Raw genomic sequence first — 21,397 nt, forward strand, 5'->3', positions numbered from 1 at the left:
TTGGCATATTGTAAAAATTAATGAGATGCACTAATTTGCTTTGTTGCTAATAACACAAAGCTGAGTTGTTTCCAGATAGCATACATTGACCTGCACTGGATTGGTTTTAGCATCTTTAATTTATTTAAAAGTATCTTTTTCTTTTCCTCACTGTGTGCAGCCGTTGATCAAAAAGATTTGGACACACCTGATTTACAGTAAACTAGGAAAATTGTATTTTGTATTTAATGTGTACTAATATTTAGCGGTAGTAATTTATTATATAGTTTTACAATGTCACAGTTTGCACTTTTACTTGTGAACGCAGATTTTTTTTAATGTATAAACTGATCAGACAGCATACCGCTGGGAGTACTACAAGTCCCAGAATGCACTGCCACAGCGATTGGATTGGGGAGCTCGCTGCCTCCCATTCCATCGTCACCTGTTAGCGTTCATGTTGCACATTTTAACCAACTGTAAGCGGTGGTTTTATGAGAAATCAGCGGCGCAATTTGCCATTTAAACAAAAAGTTACTGTAAACATTTGTGTTTGAGATTATATCGTGAACTCGCTAGTTTATATCCCCGAGTACGGCGGCCTTTGCGGGTCAATACACTTAGGTTATCGGTGATTGAGAATTATCATTGGTAATAAACAATATGGAACGTTGACTGCCTTGTGAGGTAAGGCACATTTTCAAACAGGCCTCTCAAAAGGTTTTATGTTACAATTTTTCATAAACACCGGGTATTGCGACTAGACATGGCAGCCACGTGACACAGAATAAAACAACACCGCAGCGTCGTCAACGGCGTAGCCACGTGATATCAAACCACATGTACCACAACAGTGACATTTCGTTTCACTCTTTGTTTTGCACCAATGACACCATAAAGGCTCATGTCTTGTTGGGAGGCTGGAATGGTATTAAAAGTTAAAGCGTGCCTGCTTTGGGGGTTGGTAGGCTGCTTTGTTTTGTTTTGTTGTACTGCGAGGAGGCGATGAGTGCAAACCAGCCGGACTCTGCAGTACAGAGTGGGAGTGAAGCCAATACTTTAAGGTGTAACAACGAAGCACGTCAACCGTGCGCCCTCCCTACAATCTTCCCTGGATCGAGGAAGTTCCATGCACACCAGACTTTGGAGGACAAAAGGTCGACTCCACATAGAAGAAGTGAAGGTACTTTGAATAGCAAACTGACTTGTTCATGCATGCTGGTTTGCATTCGAATCAAACCTCCAATATCTTTTCAGATTGCAGGTTGAAATTGCCTCCAATAGGTGAGGTGAAGACCTGTCACCTGGCGGCGAGGCACAGCCTCAATGATCTCAAGAACAAAAACGGCGACTTGCAGCTGCAGTTGATAGTAGTCAAGACGGAGACCAGACTGCTGAGGAATGTTCTGCACCGCCACTCGGCTGCTCTGGAGCAATATCAACACTTGGAGGGCAGCATTTGTGAGGTGGGTGACGTACGGTGGCCGGCGGGTGTAAACACGGAATGGTCCAAAACCAATGCAGCAGGAAAATTCCGCCAGATGAAAAACAAATACAAAATACCACAAATGCCAAAAACACACAAATCCCAAAAAACGCATTTGAGAAATGCTTCAAGTTCAAAATGGTTCTTTGCAAGACGACTAGGGTATCCAACCTGAGGGATGTTTGAAGACGGCTGTCAATGAAACGGTACATGTTGTCTTGTCTTCATTAAACCTTGCAACATTTGCTGTTCTTTTGGGGTTTGTGTGTTTTTGGCATTTGCAGAATTTCAGTTCTTTCAAAATTCAATTCTTTTGCATTTTTATTGTCTTGCAGTGTTTATGATTACAGCATTTTCACATTTTTCTTCCACCATGAGATACTTTTTCAGTCGCTTTCACCCAAACAACTACAGAATTCTACTGTACAGTATGACATTTCACTTCAACACACGGATGGCTTTTAGCAAGACAGCAATGCCAAAACATGGCATCACATCAGATCATGTCCTCCTCAGATACAAGACAGCCACATAAGTGAGGTCAAGGCCATGCGGAAAATGCTGGGCGAGACGCGCAACAGCTGCGATGTTCTGGGAAAGAAGCTGCAGTTCGCTGAAAAGGAGCTGTTTGACTCTCGGGAAAAGATCCAGCAGCTTGAATCGCAGATCTTGCAGAACCCTACCTTGCTGGAGAAGGAAGCGCTCAGCCACCAATTGGAAGAAGCCACCCAAGACCTGAAGGAGAAGGACAAGCGGATATGGGTATGTATAGGAGGAATGGGTAGAGCACCAGGCGTCCACCAACATTTGAATGTGTTAAATTTACTGTACACTGAAGATGAGGTCAGAATACAGCCATTACCCTGTAAATTTGCTCCATCATGCTGGACTGGATTATCTTGCTACTCACTTATGTTGCCAGCTATTTAGACAATAATGGCTGTGTTGGCCCATTTTCAGTGGATGGTAAATCTATACTGCTATACAAGCTGTACACTGACTATTCTGAAGTAGATCCAAGTTCACTTCTACAGTATACTACAGTATATACACTATACTACAGTATAGTCCCTTGTCCCTTGCTTGCTGCAACGTTCTGGGTGTCCCATGTGAGATACTATATACCGTATTTCTGTTCCATTGAATGATATAGTATTTGGAGAGGAGTAACAAGTTACTGCAGTGCACACTCCACCGCCATGTAGCAGCAGAGCAAAGGAAGATATCCAGGAGCAATGAGGTTTTCTACTGTCTGCAAGCACAAGTTTATGATTTATCCAAAAAAATTGAAGTAAGTTTGTACTTGAATCTAATAATACAATGCCATACTCTTAATGAATGTTAGTAAACTTATTTTCTTAAATCAGGAGCGAAAGAGAGAGGTCAGAAACCACAACATTTCAGCTCTTAGATTCCAAGTTGTCACGGACAAAAAAGGTAGAGGTACAGTAGCATCATGCCACTTTGCCAGAAGGTTTGCTTTGATATGTGAAACTTTGTTCTTTTACTGACAGACACCAAAAATAAGATGATTCAGACGGACAAAATAGTCTCTGCACCCAATGAGGCTGACAGTTGGCTGAAGTTCGGCCATTCTGAACCAGACGACGATCACAGCTCATCCAGCACAGTATGTCACGATGATCATTTGACATCAGTATTTAATCATTACTGCATTCTGACATCTGTTGTACCAGTCATTGATCAATCTAATCCTATCAGTTGTATTGTAACATCTCGGAATTAATTTCACGGTGATGTCCTCCCTAGGATAACTTGCCACAGAGGTCGTTAGCAGTTAAATACTTCAAGAGGGATGTGCAGCGTAATCGGAAGCTTGCAGGTGAGTGGCTAGTGCCAACTATAACACTACATAGCAGATATATCAAATGTATCAATGTGAGCTAGCCGCGAAACAAGGGATGCCCAAAGGGCAGCCAGGGGGCCGTTTACTGGCCCTTGGCACATCGGGACAAAGAAAACAAAGTAATTTTACAAGAATAAAGACAAAATATTAGAAGAATAAAGTCATAATATTAAGAGAAGTTGAAATATTAAAGACAAAAAAATATATTTTTAAAAGGTTCATCCTGTATGTGAAACAACGAAAGAATAAGGTTGGAATTTTTAGGAAATTTAGGTTGAGTCAAAGTTCTGATGTTATGAAATATTCTGAGAATGAAGACATAGTATTAAAGGGATGGTTTTGATGGTTTGGTCCCCATCAGCAGTGTAGTACATCACCCCCCCAACTGGTCCTGCGAGTCCAGTTCTGGGGGGAGTTTCGCTTAGTGCTCGGGTCATTTAAGTCAAGAGTTTGGCCTCTCAGAAGACAAATACATTTGCATCATAAAAATGCCTCCTCCAAAAAAGCCAAACTCTTGGCCAGCAACTAAGCGGAATTCCATTTGTCACGGAAATCCGACCAGAACTGGACTTAGGGGACCAAGTGGGGGGTAAGTCATTGTTGATGTCCTACACCGCTGATGGGGATGTCATACAACTTCACGTCAAAACATCTCAACTATCACTTTAAGAGAAAAAAATGTATAAGAACGTTTCAATATTTGTGAAATACATAAAATAAAAATAGAAAAATGAACAAAAAAAGCATAACACGAGAAATTCATTCATAAAAATGATATGCTTGTCACCGAAACACAAAGCTTTTTTAAAAAAAATGTCTCTTAATATCTACATCCGTTGGTTTAGAAAATGTAAAAGTGGCCCCTAAATCCTTTTCATTTTTGAGTATGCGGCCCTTGGTGGAAAACGTTTGGACGCACTAAACTCAAGACTAAAATAAAACAGCATCCAAATTTGTCATCAGTGCCACCAGATGACCTCCATCCCGCCTACCTTTCGCAGATGTTTGTTGCCATATTTACCAAAACCGCACAGACGACGCAGCATTAATTGGAGCGAGGCGTTAATTGGAGGGAGGCTGTTATTTCCAAAATACGAAAACAAGTTTGTTTTCAACTTTAATCATTTGGAGTGCATGGAAAAAGTGGAAAAGAAAATGTAGCTCTTAGACCACATGGTCATTTATTATCAAGTATATTGCACAACACAGCAGCGACAGAACCAATGTTGTTACAGCGGTCAGGAGCAAACTGCTCAGCCGGCATTAAGAGAGCGTTGTAAAGAACAGCGTGGAGAGTGGAACACACGTGAACAGATGACGAGTTGCAAGCATATGCGGAGGTAGATGAAACTGCTGGATGCTGATCACTAATGATTAGGGATGTCCCATATTGGCTTTTTTGACGAAATCGTGGAAGCAAACTGATGGGATCGGTGCCGCATACCTCGACTCCTGTCTCGTTGTGAATCGCATCGCCACACTTGGTGACGCTCGACGTGGGTAAAAATGTCGACTGACTGCTTAACAGAGACGAGATTGTGCGGTGCTGAAAAACGTTCAACTTTTCATCACCGTCACCCAGACAAGGACCAATCAGCGGGAGTTTCGCTGATCGACCAATGAGCGGACAGGATGTTAATCAGTACACTATACTTGCCGTGCCAGCTTTCCCGGGACTATTTGATGTTTCTAAAGAGTATAGAGATATAAAGACAAACGGCACGGGAACTTGCCGGTGCCAGAGTAAACAGTGGGTAAGTTTACGTTCATTTTACACGGACATTTATATAAGTTTATCTTCAATGCTAGCAAGGTCCAGTGCTAGCTTTTCCTCCTCTGAACTACTTTGATACCCCCAAATTCCCTCCACATCTGACAGCCAATCAAAACCGTACAATTCGCTCTGGATGTGAACACGTCGCTCACGGGTGTTGCTGGCACAGCCGCTCATCGCCTCCCGACCGCATGGTTGCTACGCATTGGCAATGAGCTTCGCCAATCGCACCCATTAGCTAACGTCTGCGCTATGTGCAGCACATCGTTCCGACTGCGAGCAATAACACAGGATGTGACAACTTATTTTCAAAAAACCCAATATCAACCGATAGTACATTTTTATGCGAATACCGGTGGGCCGATATTAGCAGGGACACCCCTACTAATGACACCTGGATACTTCAAATGCAGTTACTGCCATCTTATGCAGTTGATTTAAAGGAGATTGCCTTCGTTCCCAGCGGTTTGTGTTTTTGGCCCTTGAGCTAATTAGAGACCTTGGCAGTTTTTTGCTTTTCTAGTCTGTGCACCCGGTGATGAAAAGACACTCAGCAGTTAAACAGGAGCGTTTTTTGTTTTTTTCTTTTTAAAACGTCTCCAACACTGACTGAGTAACACAGCTGAATCAAACAACTGTTGATGTGTAGTAATGACGTCTTGCTGCACGGCTGTAAGACCATGACCAACAGGTGCTGTTGTTCCGTTTGCCTTTCAAATATTAGTTTAAACAAAATCTCTTTCAGACTTGAAGGAACCCTGTGATCCTCCAATCGTTGGAGACTATTTTGAAGGAAAGGACATAGCCGATACCTCACAGGGGTCCGAGGAAGAGGACCAAGAGGAGGACCGGACGAACAAATGTCCGGGCTCCTGCAGATTTGCTCACTCTATCATCACAACTCTGCCCAAGGATGGGAAAAAAGCACACAGCAGCAGCCAGTTCAGACGGAAGTACATCTACTCAGCAGCGACTGAGAACCTGCACATGGGGAAGCCAGCCTACAGCAATTTGGACCAGCAGGGGTCTCCCAAAGACACAGGAGAGACACTCGGTGATCTGAGTCGTACACAACCACCAGCTGAGAAATCGGGAGTAACTGCAGACAAGGAAGACGACCAGGCTACTCTGTCGGATGACATTTCCAGTCCTTTTAGCCGTTATTCATACTTGAATGGATCACACTCTTCGGCTTGAACAGACCAATGTCTCAGTATCACGGAATAAAATGTGTTGACATGACGACTGAACACAAGTATTGATCCTTTTGACTCTCTGGGGGCAACGTAGCTCTTGCTCGTGTACCCAATATACAGCACAGACTCGATACGGGGCAAAGTGGAGCCTCCATTTGGCGCAATTTCAACCAAAAATTCTGGAAAATCACCATGGCTGACATCACATTTATTGAGAATTTATGTGTGTGATGATAACCATGGAACCAGAAATGAGTAGGTCAAAAACTTGTTTACTGCTGCGTAACTATCACATCATTCCAGCAGTACCTGTCAAACATTACGGAACAGTATCGCTCTACTTCCTGTTCCCTCTCCAATAAGTGTCTTGAAACGCTGAGTAGTTGTAGTGTCATCCAATGCTTAGCTTCTCTTTATGCTCCTGAAACAGTTACTGCAGTTACCGGGGCAGCAGTGGCTCAGGAGGTAGAGCGGGTCGTCCAGAAACCGAAAGGTTGGCGGTTTGATCCTCACGCTCTCCACTGTCATCGTGTCCCTGGGCAAGACAGTTCACGGGCCTCGGGTATCTTGGAAAAACGCTATAAAAATCAAATCCATTATTATTACTGACAACCTGTGGCAGAGCCAGGAATGTTTCATTGGGGTGGCAATGTGACACCATCACTCACACAGGGGTTGATATCACATACTCTTAAGTTGATACCTGAAATGTCTGGATGGCCAGCGGGGTGCCCCCACTCTGTCGCTCCGCCACTGCTTTTCTATTCAAGCAATTAGTAGCTGAGCAGTGTGCCGAGGACATGCTTTCAATGCATAGGGTCTGCTTTCGCTCACCATCATGGCAGCCAAACCCGCACAGGGCATAATACGGACGTGGATGCCGGTCAGCACTCCTGTTTTAACTCCAGACTCCTTGGTTTACTCCTGGGCCACTCATGCCACTCCAGGGAGCTTCCAATATTCACACGTTTATGTGCTGAATCACGCTTCACACTTTCAGTCAACATCGTGAGGATAGGTTGACCGCCACCGACCAAAGTCGTAATGGAAAACTTAGCTACCGCTTGCATTCATGCAAGACACGCCTTCATTGGCAGCGCCTCCGCACGGAAAGTTGTGTGCTGCAGTGAAATGCGTCCAACCGGAAACGGCGGTTAGGCTGAACTAATGTTCTACACCACAGAGCCGCGTTTGTCAAAATTATCCCCTCGCCGTGAGGGTGGCTGGAGAGTGACCAAGGGTGGCCCTCGCCACCCTTGGTCACCCTGTAGTTACGCTGAAAATGCTCCCTGTACTTAAAAATGTACTCCAGGACTCTGGAACAGGTTATTTCACTTTGCATGATTTCTTTGGTATTGCTCTACGTCCTGTTCTCATGGTTTCTGAAAACCATCACCTGTACTTCAAAAAAACTAGCAGTGGTTTTTAAGGAGACAGTCTGACTCCGGAACAGTTCGATTCAATTTACATGATTTTCCGGATGAGTGGCATTAAAAATGATCTGCCGTCGCAATTGAGATCGCGGATACAAGCGCCGGAAGTTAAGTTTCCTCCGCAGGGTGGCTGGACTCACCCTAAGTAGCGACAGGGTGAGGGGCTCAAGAGGAGAGCCGCACCTCCTTCACATCGGGAGGAGCCTGCCGAGTGGCTCGAGCATCTGGTCCGGATGCCTCCCCGGTGAGGTGTTCCGGGCATGCCCAGCCGGGGGCAGACCTACAGGACACGCTGGAGGGATCACGTCCCACAGGTTGCCCGGGAACGCTTTGGCGTCCTCCCGGTGGAACCGGAAGAGGTGGGTGGAGACAGCCGCCCCCGCCACCCGTGCCCGCATAAGCGGAAGAAAATGGATGGAGGAGTAATGGATGCAATTTCGAGCTCTGCAAAATGCAATCCTTCCTCAACGGGGGGAGTGTTATTGTCACGCCCACCGACCAACCATTGACATCATAGCACCTGTATGACGACGCCCGCGTCGTCCACCTGTATCAGACCAGGCGTCTCTGTATCTGCTCTGATATTAAGTTTACATCTAATCACGTCATTAAAAGCGACACTGAAGTCCGATTTGGAGCTTCACAGCCGTGTAAGGTCTGCGCGGGATTATGAATATTATTAAAAATCAAACTTTGGCGCATGGCCGCCCCTCTCTCGCAGTGTATGTGCAATTTGCAATGCGCCTTTAGGGGGGAGGAAAGAGCTGCAAGGGAGCGATGAATGTCAATCAGCGGGACTTTGCATTGAGGACTGCGGCTGAGGGGGATGCTGCAAGGTACAGCAGAGACCATTCCCTAATCTGCTCTCTCCCCAGACTTCAACCAGGGCAACGCTTTTTGCCAACTAAGTCACATGCATGCAAAGCCCAAGAGGACAAACTGAACCCATACAGGCGAAGTGAAGGTATTGCATAACAGTTCAACAGTAAGACACATACTGTCATTATTTACTCACGTGATCTCTTGCGTCGTCTAGCCTCCAAGGTCAAGTTGCCTCCAATAAGGGATACTGGAAGGCCCAGGGACCAGTCGTCAAACTGCATTAAAGAGCTCAAGAACCAGAATTCTATGCTGCTGCAGCAACTGAAGGAATCCAAGAGTGAGAACAAACTGCTGAAGAACGTTCTACACCGACACACGGTGGCGCTGCAGCAGTTCCAAGATTTAGAAGGCAGTATTTCGCAGGTATGCGACATAAATACTCAGATTTGCATTGTGAGCTTTGATGTGTGCAAAAAGTATCAAGAAATGAGTGATAAAAGTGACCAAATCATGCAAAACCGTGCAGTGATTCAATAAAGTGAAGCTGAGACAAACAATCCTACATAGCAAATGAAGGCAGGTGACAATACAAAGCAGCACGTGTAAATGGACAAAAACAAGCCTTGCATGGTTAAATATCGCCCAAAATATATCACATACAGATGAGAGCAATACAATGCAGTAAATGTAGTGATGCAATTTTAACAACTACAACTCTAACACAATCGAAAACAAACGTGCACAAAAATAAACTGGGTACAAAACCATACCATTGGTTAATATTACATTGCAACATGTGAACTGTTACAAAATAAGCATAACAGTTAGAAATATCAACATGCAAAATAGTAACGTGCCATGTGAAGGTCTGGACGTGCACATAAGTACACAGGAAGTTAAATTAAATAGATCCAATAATTCAAATAAAAAATCATATGCTGTATACAATGCCAGAAATATAATTGATAATATACATAATAAATAAAGGACAAATAGGATTACACAAAATCAATACAATAAACACACAAAAGTATACGGTACAGTATGTGTTTTTATAGTACACTTAAGCAGATATTTGTGCACTTTTTCAACATGTGGCAACGGATCCGCCCTGCAGATACAGGACCAGCACAGAAACGAGGTGAAAGCCCTGCGGAAGCTACTGGGAGAGACGCGCTTGAGCCGCGACAGGCTGGCGAAGAAGCTACAGGCCACCGAGAAGGAGTTGTTGGACGCCAAAGACAGGATCCAGACCCTCCAGTGGAGGGTCATCCAGAACCCCAACCTGCTGGAGAAGGAGGAACTCACCTACAGGCTGAATGAGATCACCCTCCAGCTGGAGGAGAAGGACAAAAGGATACAGGTGGGTTTGGGAGCAAAATGCATGCTCATCAGCCACCACATTAGGTATACGTGCACAATGGAAAGAATGCTGCAAGGTGTCTGTTATACTTTGCACTAGTGTTGACTTTCCAGTTGGCAGCATATATAATAATAATGATGTCGTTGTTATCTTTGTAAAGGCATACAGCTGTGGTAGTGGGAGTCTTTAGATTGTACAGGTGTACCTTATGTGTACTGGTGAGTACGCCACAGAAAGTCCTCCAAAATGTCCTTGACCCTGAACATGTTTTTTATTCCTCTTCAGCGGGCTGGCACCATGAATGTCAGCCTCCAGCATTGTCTGAATGTGTATAACTGGATGAATGAAACACCATAACACTGCTCTTGACTATAGTAAATGCACTCCATTCGTCATACCATACATGTGCTAATAGTGTCATAGTAAGACGCCTGCATTAGTGGCATCCATGGTCAGTGGAAATACCATTTTCATGGGGAAAATGATTATCGTGATAATGTATGTCTGTTTTAATGTTGTATTCTAGTTCCTGGAGAAGAGCAACATGTTGCTTCAAGGCTCACTCAATCGCCACGTAGCAATAGAACAGAGAAAGCTGTACAAGACCAACGACGTGTCTGTCGGCCTACAAACACAAGTTCATGAATTAGCCAAGAAAAGTCAAGTAAGTCGACTCTTTTTGAAGTGGGACGCAATACCGATTAATAACAACATTCATACGGTTTCATTCTTTCTCGGTTCTAGTCGGCCAGGACGAGAGAATCGCAGACGAGCATATCTGCAATCAGATCCTGGAAACAGTTGCACAAAAAAGGTACACTTGCCTAAAGGCTCACTCGTCTTTGGCCAGTTTCACACTCACGTCTGATTGGCAGGCAAGCAAAACAAGATGGTCCAGACGGACGAATTCATCTCTCCAGGCAGCGATGCCGACAGTCGCCTCAAGTCAGACTTTTCGGAGTCGGACGACATGCTGCAAACGTGTCAGAGCCCGGCCAGCGCGGTACATCATTGATTGATGTCTCACTGAGTCATGGTTGCTGTGGCTGATCAAGGACTGCTTCTTATGTTGTTTGACTCTGATCATGCTGATCCATGCTGCTTTTTGCAGGAATATGTGTCACAGAAGTCTCGAACAAGTAAACATCGAAAGTACATTAACAGCACTGTTAAAACTGCAGGTGAGTGACACAGTACGACACTTACGCTGGACCAATTCAATACAAATAAATGTACCGATATACAATTAATGCCACTGAATTTTTGATACTGGGTCAAAAGCCAAGAAGCAAAGTGGTCTTAAGATTTTAAAACACTTAACAAATTCAATTCCTTCATTTATCACGGGGGATAGGTTCCCAAAATAGCCCGCAATAACTGAAACCCACAAAGTAGTCAGCTTTATTATTTTTTTTACAATTATTATACATCTTTTAAGGCTGTAAAATCCCTCACCATCCACTTTTCTCAGACAGGCATTAACATTTTCTCACATTTTAAACACTCTCAAAGGTCAATTTTTGTTAGAATTTTAAAGATCAACCTACTAGGTTGGACATAAGAAATGATGACGTGACTCGCGTGTACTCGCTCCTCTGATCGTGACCCATCCTGTCGCCGTTCGTGGTGTTTTTGTATCCTTAATAAAACATTGCTCCTGTCGTCGTATTTTTCTCCTGCTCGTCGTCCTCCTTGAACCGAAGATTCGTTTACAGTATTCCACAACGCCACCCTACAGCCGCAACTTCCACCTTCCTTCAGCATGTCCAGAAGTCCAACTTTTTGTGCAATGCTTGGTTTCTTCTGCTTTTCGGGTGCAGAACAATTTGTCGACATTGTGGGTTTTGTCGGGGAGAAAACGTGCAAACATACAGAGTTCAGAGACACCGCAAGCTGTTGGCTCGCGATCATACAACAGGAAACACGAGAGAGCTGCAAGAAGGAGCCAATCAGGACGCAGAACACAGTGCACGGCTTCTCCCTTAGCCAGTCAGGACTGTTGCTCCATATTCAGTCGGCTATTGTAGCACTGCCGTGGCTTCCTAATATGCTCCTTCAGGCACATAAAGGCATACTGAGACGAGGTGGAGGGCTGACGTCTTTGCAACTCTCACATGAATATACAACACCCTCTACTGGTAGCAGGAGTAAATACAATAACGAATGCAACAGCACGGATAGATCGCTCTAACACACCACAAGCATGCAGAACACAATGTGCGTGTTCAGACACAATTTAAAAAAGAAAACATGCGAAACTGCACTTTAAAAATCTGTGAAACTGCGAGTCCGCGAAAGGTGAACCGTGATGTAGCGAGGGAGCACTGTACCGTTTAGAAGAAAGTCAGAAACGGTGGGTCTTAAGAATAAATAAAATAATATAAGTATAAGTAAAAAAAAAAAAAAAATACATAAAATAACATTGAAAGTATACATCACACTGTTTTGTCCTCGTTTGGCTGGTGCTGCGACTTATAGTCAAGTGCGATTTGCATATCACAATGTACACATTGTTTAACATGTGCTGCCTTTAAGTTAGTGTGGGTGGGGGTAGGGTTTTTTTTTTAACCAAACCTAGTGGCCGCAATAATTCATTGGGTGGTGCTTGTTGTGACAGCTTGGCACACAAATTGAATGACAGAGCTTACCGGACGCTTTTTGTTATGGAATACTCTAATACGCTTTTGTGTGTCTGTAAGTAATGTGCAACTTTAATGATATATCTGTGTGGCTTGAGAAATGTCGCATTCCAAACAGCAGTGTTGTTTAATTTGGACGAAAAGGAGTTTTGGTGTTCAAGTACGGCTGTGCTTCTACACACCGGGATGCGTGCTAGTGTCACGTCACGTATTAAAAAGAGTTATTTCAGCTTCTGTAGCTGCAGTTTGTCTCCTTGTTGGAGTAAACATTGCCCTCTCATTCTGGCTTTGTCTTCTGCTAATGCAAGATGAATGTTGTTAGGGGCGGTGCCTTGACATGCTTTAAAAAAAAAAAGAAGCTTGCTCTGATGACAGCTCGATCATAAATATCAGCAAATGCAACAGTGCAACTTATATACTAGAAATTCCGGACTATTCAGCACGTGCAGGTGTCCACGCTGTAACGTGAGATATTTACACAGAAAGACTATAAACCTTGCAATCCTACCTACACTCTGTGTTCCCAGCATCACTCGTTAGCTCTGGTGAGTGACACGTGAGACACTTTTTTCTGTTCCGAGTTCAACAGCTGCCGCGGCCCGAGCGGTCGACGCAGAAGCTGTAGTGATTCTACACCTGATCAAACTTGAGATTTGTCGGATCAAAACACAAGATTTCAGAAGGTGATATCAGCGTGCACTTCAGTACTTCATGAATCTGCACTGGAAGCATCGTGAGAACTGTAGTTCTTGTAGACCCGGAATTTACGGACCGTTTTTTTGACGCATTTGTTGACCGATATGATTACAGAGTGAAAATAAGCGGCTAAAGCTGAAAGGTTTTTGGCCCAGCTATCTTTGTGTGTGTCCTGGGCACGAGGACAGACTGTGACTACACTGGGGCAGGCGATCTTGCCACTTTTGACTGGTACGGTATTTCCTCAAAAAGTGAGGTGTAATCTTGCATTGAATAAAACAATTTGGCCACATTCTTACCAGCACTGTTGCTGCCGTTACATTTCTTGCATTGAATGACACAGCTGGCCCACTGCATCATTTCCTAGCTTTCGACTGTCAGGGCCACGTTTGACAGGATGAGTGGTGACATTGCTATGATTGCCCAGCACTAAAAAGAAATCACTATCAGTTTCAGCCTCCAAGAAAGTCCCTCATCACGCAGCGAGAGGACAGGTGTTAACAGAGGAGTCAGCGATGGAGGAGGAAGGAGATGAAGAGGAAGATGAAGAGAAGCAGAAGGATAGAAATATGAAGCAGGAAGACGAGAATGAAGAGGAGGAGGAGGAAGAGAAGCAGAAGGAGAGGAATAGGCAGCAGGAAGATGAGAATGAAGACGAGGAGGAGGAGGAGGAGGAGGATGAGGAGGAAGAGAAGCAGAAGGAGAGGAATAGGCAGCAGGAAGATGAGAATGAAGACGAGGAGGAGGAGGAGGAGGATGAGGAGGAAGAGAAGCAGAAGGAGAGGAATAGGCAGCAGGAAGATGAGAATGAAGATGAGGAGGAGGAGGAAGAAAATGGAGAGATGGAAGAAGAGGAGGACGAGAGGTCAGAAGAGCACAGTGGTGTGGTGACAGGGGGGAAAAAGGGGGTGGAGGAGGAGTCGGGAGAGGAGGACAATGAGAAGCAGGAGGAAAAGAACGAGGAGGAAGAGGAGGCAGATGCAAAAGCGGAGAGGTCTGTCGAAGCGAGCGTCAATGAGAAGTTTAAGAGAATGGGGGAAGATGATTATGATGATGAGGAACATGATGTTGATGGTTATGAAGAGGAGGAGGAGGAAAAGGGGGCTAATGTAAACGAGAAGGAGCAAGAGGAAGAGGAGGAGGGAGAAAAGGCTGAAGGAAAAGATGTGGAGGAGTTGGAGGAGGACGACAACGACAAAAAGGTGGCTGAAGAAAGCGAAGATGGACAAAGCGAAGATGAGGACCAGAAGGAGAAGGAAGAGGATGATGAGTATGAGAGGAGGAGGAGGAGGAGGAGGAGGAGGAGGAGGAGGAGGAGGAGGAGGAGGAGGAGGAGGAGGAGGAGGAGGAGCAGGAGCAGGAGCAGGATGAAGAGGCTGGGACAACCAGTAGACAAAGCTCCGTGTCCTGCATTCCCAACGAGCCCAAGCTGACACCGCGTGAGCCAAAGCGATGCTCCAAGCCTAAACCGCGCCGCAAGTACAACTTCAACCCGGTGACCACGAACCTGCACCTGGGCAAGCCGGCCTACACCGGCGTGCAGCTCAGGTACTACAAAGGCGCTAATGTGCCCGTGAGGGAGGAGACCCTGTACTGCCGCAACCGGAAACGCTCAATAGAGCTATTAGAGGACGCTTCGCTGAGCGACGAGCAGACCAGCCAACCGGATGCCGCCAGTGATGGCTCGGATTTGGAATCGAAACATAACGGCTCGTGTTCATGGACTTAAAGCTACAGTCACGGACAATATTTGGCGTGTTTTCCCACTGCAGCATGCAATTCATTTGCTACGATACACTTGGTGCCCAGGATGGACATTTCTCTGCGGGCATGTGTAAAGACACTTGAGGACAACCCGTTATCACGTGCATACGTAAACTATGGCTTCATTCATTACCTCTGCCAAGCACAAGCACATTGTTTCTGTATCTGTTTGTGTGCAACTTCCTGGTTTGTTTGTAAGCAGGACTACACAAAAGCAACTATGAAGGATGAGAAATTTGAGAGTTGTGCAATACTGCCACCTACGGGACAGGAGGGCTCTGGGTCAGGTGTAACTTGTTGCTAAACCGAGGGGTGTCCAGACTTTTTACACAAAAACTTGAAAGATGTAGACAAAACACATAAACGAAAAGGTTTTCGTCCATCATCCACAATGCGTATGTGCGAAATGACTCTTTCTCTTTTCTGTGTGTTCTAAAGATATAAAAACAGATAGAGACAGCACGTAATGGGACACACCTATTCCACCTACAGAGCCCGCTGTTAAAACACCAACCAGGTTTAATGGTTTCCTCGACATGCTGTGACCATGTAGTAAGATCATTTTCATCATTACCGGAACGTCCTGGCCGCACTGATTTCACATAGCAACATAGAAACAAACGCCTAATTCTAGCATTAAGTTTTCCAAACTCACAAAAGCACAGAGGCAGTGGCGGCAGCTCCAAAATGCACCGTTACCCTTTGGTCGTGGTCTGGTGAAGCTAGTCGCTATAGCCGGCTAGTAGCTGTCCGGTGCGGTGCGGCACGGTGTCAATGCACCAGTAACATAGTTAGATCGGCGTAACTCCTGTCCTGTCCAGTCTTTTAAGCAGATAGTATTGTGGATCTAAATGACGGAGACAAGGACAGCAGCAACAATTGTGACAACACAACAGAAACAAACAGGACTACATCAGCAAATATCTGACGGCTATAAGGACCCTGACGGAAAGGACACAATACTGCATGTGGATGATGGGACGGTATGAAGTCAGTGCACTATTGAAATATTCATGTAAAAATAGATTGACCTGAATATTAATTAGCCTAAATACAAGACAATGAAAGTTGATGGCTTCTAATGCTTATTTACAATCAGAGGAGAATATATTAATTTTTTTTTTCTTTTTTTTTTTTTTTTTTTTTTTTTCCCCTGTCCTGTCCAGCCTTTAAAGCAGATAGAATTGTATACCTAAATGCCGTCAAGTGCTCAACAGATTTACTCTGCCAGAGAGAAGTGTGATATACACTTCCCCTGTCATACAAAATTTATTCGACCTTGATGCTTGTTATAAAGCAAATTTGGAGCGCCCGGACCGGAGCAGGAGGGGACAGAGAAGAAGAGAAAAGGAAACGGGGGGGGGGGGGGGGCGAGAGGGGACAAAAACAAAAAAAAGAGAGACAAGAGACAAGGACAACAGCAGCAACAACAACAATTGTGACAGAACAACAGAAACATACCGAACGACATCAGCAAATAAATGTCCGTGACAACTATAAAGACGAACAAGGATAAAGGACAAATCAATATCAACAACCACAATGACAAAGCTGTCAATGACAATCAGACATAATAGCAGTCATGAAATGATGACCTATGACAGTGATCACAATGACAATACTGCATTGAAACAGTCGCACACAATAGCAGTCATGAAATGATGAATTATGATAGTGATCACCATGATAATACCGCATTGAAACAGTCACACATAACTGTAGTAATGAAATGATTATCCATGATAGTGAATAGAATCAAAGTTACTGTAATGCACATCATTGTAAAAAAAAAAAATACATATACACACATATATACATACATACACATACATAAATACATATATACATATATATATATATATATATATATATATACACATATATATATATATACACATATATACCGCACATACACACATATATATATATAGTCATACTGCTGAAATCACCGTCGCTGTAATAAAACCAACAACATAATAACACCCTGGATAACTCAGTGAGTAATGTGGGGAAGTACGTATGTACTGTGAGTGTGCATATGTACAGGTATCTCTGTATGTAAGGAAGACTTCATATATATATAAAGGTGCAGGAATGTGTGGGCGTGTGATTGTCACTGAGAGTGCATGAAAGGAAAGGGGCCGCCTTCCACCTCCCAGAGAGCCCCGCCCCAAATAGCAAGGCCGGGCCCCGGCCGCCAGAAGGCCACCAGGCCCATAGGGGCAGGCAGCACAAAGATCAGTGCCCCAAGAGCCAGCCCAGAGAGCCCCCCCCCCCCCGGGAAGACCAGTAAGGGGCCGAAGAGAGGTAATCCCAGCCAAGGACAGGGCGCCAGCGGGCCGGAGGACTGCCAACCCCCGAGACCAGCGAGAGATCACACCCCACAAAGGCAGACGGGTACCGGGGGCCACAAACCGGCAGGCCCAGAGACGCCTCCACAGCCGGAAAGAAGCCCGCCCGCGCCGGAAGCGCCAATTCCCCCCCACCGCCACCCCCACCCCCAGGGAGCGGAGCCCGGCCCGCCCCGGGCCAACCCCCGCCCGACCCCCGACACAGGGCCGCCCCGCCAAGGGATGCAGGAGGCACACCCTCCACCCACCCGGCGGAGGCACGGGCGGCAGAGATGTATCGCCCAGCACCTGACCCCACGGAGCAAACCCCTGTATGCCCCCCCCCCCCCCCCCCCCAAATAAATAACTAAAATAAATAAATAAATAAAAATACACACACGCACGCACATACACACTCCTACGCACCCACACACACGCACATAAACACTCCTACGCACAAACACACCCCTATGCGCACGCTCATACACACTCTTACTTACTCAAGCGCGCACACACACACACACACACACACACACACACACACACACACACAGTGGTCGACTGCCCGACACCCGGAAGCCCCACCCTATCCCCCGTTGGTAACCCAAGGAGCAGCGGAGCCGGGGACCCCGGGGTCCCAGACATACGATTCAAAACCCAGGGGCGGAGAGCGCAGACCGCCGGGGAGCAGGAAGACACCCGGCCACACCCCCCCAGCGGTAGGACGCCGCCAGCGAGGCAGACAGGGGAGTCAGCGAGGAGGAGAGCGGGAAACCGAGCAGGCAGGCGGGAAAACGGGCGAGCAGCCAGGCGAACCACCACACAGCGCCAACCGAGACCCGCGGGCCAGCAAACCCCGAAGAGAGAGCGGGAGCACCACACCCCAAGCCGCAGGGAGGCCAAGCACCAGCGCCGAGAAGGCGAGACCAGCAGCCGACCAGCCGACGGCCCCCACATACCACCAGAAGCCAGACCAGCCACATGCCACCAGAGCCGACAGCGCACCACCCGCGCACCGGAGCCCCACCCCCGACAAGCCCACAGACAGACCGGGGGAGGCGAGGACACAGACAGCGGCCCGGCAGCGCACAAAGCGCAACGGCGACTGACGCCCAAGCGCCCGGCAGAGCACGACCCCCCCCAGCGAGCCCGGCCCCAGGGCACCCGCCCCCCCACCCCCACCCCGCCACCCAGGCCCACAGTACCCGCAAGCATGACCAAGCCCCAACCCACCAGCTGGCCCGGCGCCCCAGCAGCCGCCACAGCGCAGCAACCACCGGCCGCCGCGACAGCACACGGGCCACCCGAAGCACCAGCACCGCCCCCCGGAGACCGCCGAACCCGCCCCAAGAGCGCAGAGGCGCCCGCGGCACGTGTCAGTCCAGGGGGGGCACCGCAAGCCGCCCCCCCCGGCGCAAGCCCCGGCATCAACAGGCCCCAGAGGGCCACCCCAGGGAAGGGCAGGCGAACCAGACAAGGGCACCCCACAGGCCAGGCCGCCCCGGGCGAGCCACCGCGACGTCCAGGCCCCCGGCCACACCGCCGACCCTGGCGGGCAGACGCCGAGGTGCACGAGGCACCCCAATCCAGCCCGCCCCACCCGTGTATGTGATAAGGTGTGATAGTGTCTATGATGCAATTAAAAAAAATAAATAAATAAATAAAATAAAATAAAAGAGGATGGTGTATCTGTGTGCATGTATATGGAGTGTATGTGGATGATAGCTAATGATGCAATTAAAATCGGGGGACAGCTGCCGCTCGGAGGGCCCCTCACCTGGCCAGCCCCCCCAAACCCTAAGTGTCTACTCTGCGATTAAAATTGGGGGGCAACAGGTCAGTGGCACAGCAGGAGCAAAGGAGCCCCGCAAGGCAGCTCCCCTCCCCAATCACGCCCGACCGTAGGCCACCCCCCAATGTCCTATATATATGTGAGGTGGTGCAGTGGCACAGGAAGGACGGGGGCCCCACACCCCAACGCCGCCCAAACCGAGCAGGGGGGGGACCAAGGACACATGACCGACCGGCCGCCCACCACAGCCCAGGCTCGGGCGTGCCGCAGGACACACCACAGGCCCTACCCGGCCCGCCAGGATGCCCAGTCCGGCCCACCCAACCCCCCAGAGGCGATACCCCCAGTGCCCCCCAACACCGGAGCCCCACCGGAGGTAGCGTTCACAGCGCCACCCCCAAACCGCCAAACACCACGGACAAGCCACACGCCCCCAAGGCAGATCCGACCGCCACCAGGACAGCGGGAGCCGCGCCCACGCGCCCCCCGCATACCACCACGGCCGGCAAGGGAGCAACACCACGACGACCACAAGAGCACCGGACCCCACATAGAGCGGAGCACGGCCGCACCCACGAAGCACGCAGGCCAGAGGCGCCAGGGAGGGACAGAGAAGCAAGCACCGCACGACCGGGCCCGCGAGAGGAGCGGCCCCCGCCCGGCGCCCAAGCAGATGCCCCCGCCCGCCCCGCCCACCGCCACGCCACAGACCGGCCACCGCCCCACCCCCCGCCCATCCACCAACACGCCAAGGGGGAAACCCCGGAGGGAGGGAGACAACCGCCGGCCCGGAAGCAAGGACCAGCCTGACACCAGCAGGCAGCAGGGACCGCCCGCCAGCCCCCCGCCAGCCCGACCCCCAAGCCCCCGGCCAAAGCCACCCCCCGACCGCCCCACCCCGGAGCAAGCATCCTCCCGCCGATCCCGGGAAGCACCACGCAGATGGACACCACGCCGCCCGCCCCACCGCGCAACCCGCCCACGGCCCCCACACGCCCCACCCACCGAGCCACAGCGGCCCCGTCCCTGAGGGGAGAAAGCAAGGGATCCCCCCCACCCCAGCACCACGCACCCCCCACCCCGAGCCCAAACCGCACATCCGCGACCCCCACCTCCGCGCCCCCCGTCACCCGGGGGACAGCCACAGGCGCCGGAGGATAACAGGCAGCTCCCACCTATCACACATACACCACACACATAAATCAGCGAAATAAAATAAAATAAAATAATTTAAAAAAAAAATAAAATAAAAATAAATAAATAAAAAGGGGCAACCCAAACCACCCTCCCACCCAGGGGAGATGGCTCCGCGGGGGCAGCTGGGCTCAGGCACCCGCGCCCCCACCAGGGGGAGAGGCCGGCCCCCACACCCCACACCGGACGGCCCCACGCGGCAGCCGAGCAGGAGGGCCCAGGGCAGTCCCCGCCCCACCCCCAGAGGCAAAGGAGGCGAGGGAGAGCCAGCGCCACCAGCCGCACACGGGCCCCCCCAGCAGCAGTAGGCGCCCGGCACCAGCAGGATGCAGCACCCCATCCACCCACCACCCCGGAGGCCAACCAACGCCGCCCCCTGGGCGACCCCCCCGACCCCGCCCCCGCCCCATCACCCAACCCGGACCCCTCCCCACCCCCACCCACCAGCCCCCCCAGGCAGGCAGCCCAGCAAAGAAGACCCGGGACACCAAGCCCGCCACCGCCCGCCCCCGAGGTACCAGGCCCACCCAGCGACCAGGACCACACCCCACGCCAGATGAACGAGACCCCCAGGGGCAGAGACAGATGCCCTCACCCCCCTGAGAGTCAGGTCAGGGAATTAATTATTGGTGCCCATATAGACTGAAATTCTGACATTTGTTCTTTAGATTCAGCAGACATTCTCTCCATAGCTATATGATCTAACAAAAGATTTTTGTAAAGAGCTATGTTCAGTTTCTTCCTTGATTTCCAATTGATGAGAATGGTTTTCTTGGCGATGCTTAATGCAGTGATGAGAAGCTGTGTTTGATTTGTTTCTACATCAATTGTGGAGAGATCGCCCAGCAGGCATAGTAAAGGAGAGGTAGGAATGGAGAACCCAAGTGCCAAAGATAGGTACTCACACACTCCGTGCCAAAAATTTTTAATGGGAGCACAGGTCCACATGGAGTGTAAGTAGTCATCTATTCTATGGTCTGAGCAGTGTGTACAGATGTTAGAGTCAGTTAAGCCCATTCTAAACATTCTATGTCCTGTGTAGTGTACTCTATGAAGGATTTT

At 48.4% G+C, this 21,397-nt stretch overlaps 2 protein-coding genes across 2 annotated transcripts; both read left to right on the plus strand.

Annotated features, from left to right (window-relative positions):
• Positions 1 to 362: 362 nt before the first annotated feature.
• LOC129190766 (uncharacterized) lies at positions 363 to 6,433 on the plus strand. Its single transcript, XM_054793313.1, has 8 exons — positions 363 to 1,162; positions 1,237 to 1,445; positions 1,982 to 2,227; positions 2,619 to 2,756; positions 2,833 to 2,902; positions 2,980 to 3,095; positions 3,236 to 3,308; positions 5,852 to 6,433. The coding sequence occupies exons 1-8, from the start codon at positions 985 to 987 to the stop codon at positions 6,301 to 6,303; spliced, it is 1,482 nt and encodes a 493-aa protein (XP_054649288.1). The 5' UTR covers positions 363 to 984; the 3' UTR covers positions 6,304 to 6,433.
• A 2,079-nt stretch (positions 6,434 to 8,512) lies between these two features.
• On the plus strand, positions 8,513 to 15,403 carry LOC129191509 (myb-like protein X). Its single transcript, XM_054794936.1, has 10 exons — positions 8,513 to 8,699; positions 8,772 to 8,980; positions 9,675 to 9,920; positions 10,447 to 10,584; positions 10,665 to 10,734; positions 10,796 to 10,923; positions 11,032 to 11,101; positions 13,706 to 14,045; positions 14,136 to 14,525; positions 14,600 to 15,403. The coding sequence occupies exons 1-10, from the start codon at positions 8,513 to 8,515 to the stop codon at positions 14,982 to 14,984; spliced, it is 2,163 nt and encodes a 720-aa protein (XP_054650911.1). The 3' UTR covers positions 14,985 to 15,403.
• The last annotated feature ends 5,994 nt before the right edge of the window (positions 15,404 to 21,397 follow it).

Source organism: Dunckerocampus dactyliophorus, chromosome 12 (genome assembly GCF_027744805.1).
Source record: "Dunckerocampus dactyliophorus isolate RoL2022-P2 chromosome 12, RoL_Ddac_1.1, whole genome shotgun sequence".
NCBI classification, from domain to species: Eukaryota; Metazoa; Chordata; class Actinopteri; order Syngnathiformes; family Syngnathidae; genus Dunckerocampus; species Dunckerocampus dactyliophorus.

Bases quoted from the DNA above. Each gene is read 5' to 3' on its own strand.
- LOC129191509 (XM_054794936.1), top strand. From the start codon at position 8,513: ATGAATGTCAATCAGCGGGACTTTGCATTGAGGACTGCGGCTGAGGGG. The intron at 10,735-10,795 runs GTACACTTGCCT...TCTGATTGGCAG, and splicing joins GAAACAGTTGCACAAAAAAG to GCAAGCAAAACAAGATGGTC. The intron at 10,924-11,031 runs GTACATCATTGA...TGCTTTTTGCAG, and splicing joins GTCAGAGCCCGGCCAGCGCG to GAATATGTGTCACAGAAGTC.
- LOC129190766 (XM_054793313.1), top strand. From the start codon at position 985: ATGAGTGCAAACCAGCCGGACTCTGCAGTACAGAGTGGGAGTGAAGCC. The intron at 2,757-2,832 runs GTAAGTTTGTAC...TTCTTAAATCAG, and splicing joins ATTTATCCAAAAAAATTGAA to GAGCGAAAGAGAGAGGTCAG. The intron at 3,096-3,235 runs GTATGTCACGAT...TGTCCTCCCTAG, and splicing joins ATCACAGCTCATCCAGCACA to GATAACTTGCCACAGAGGTC.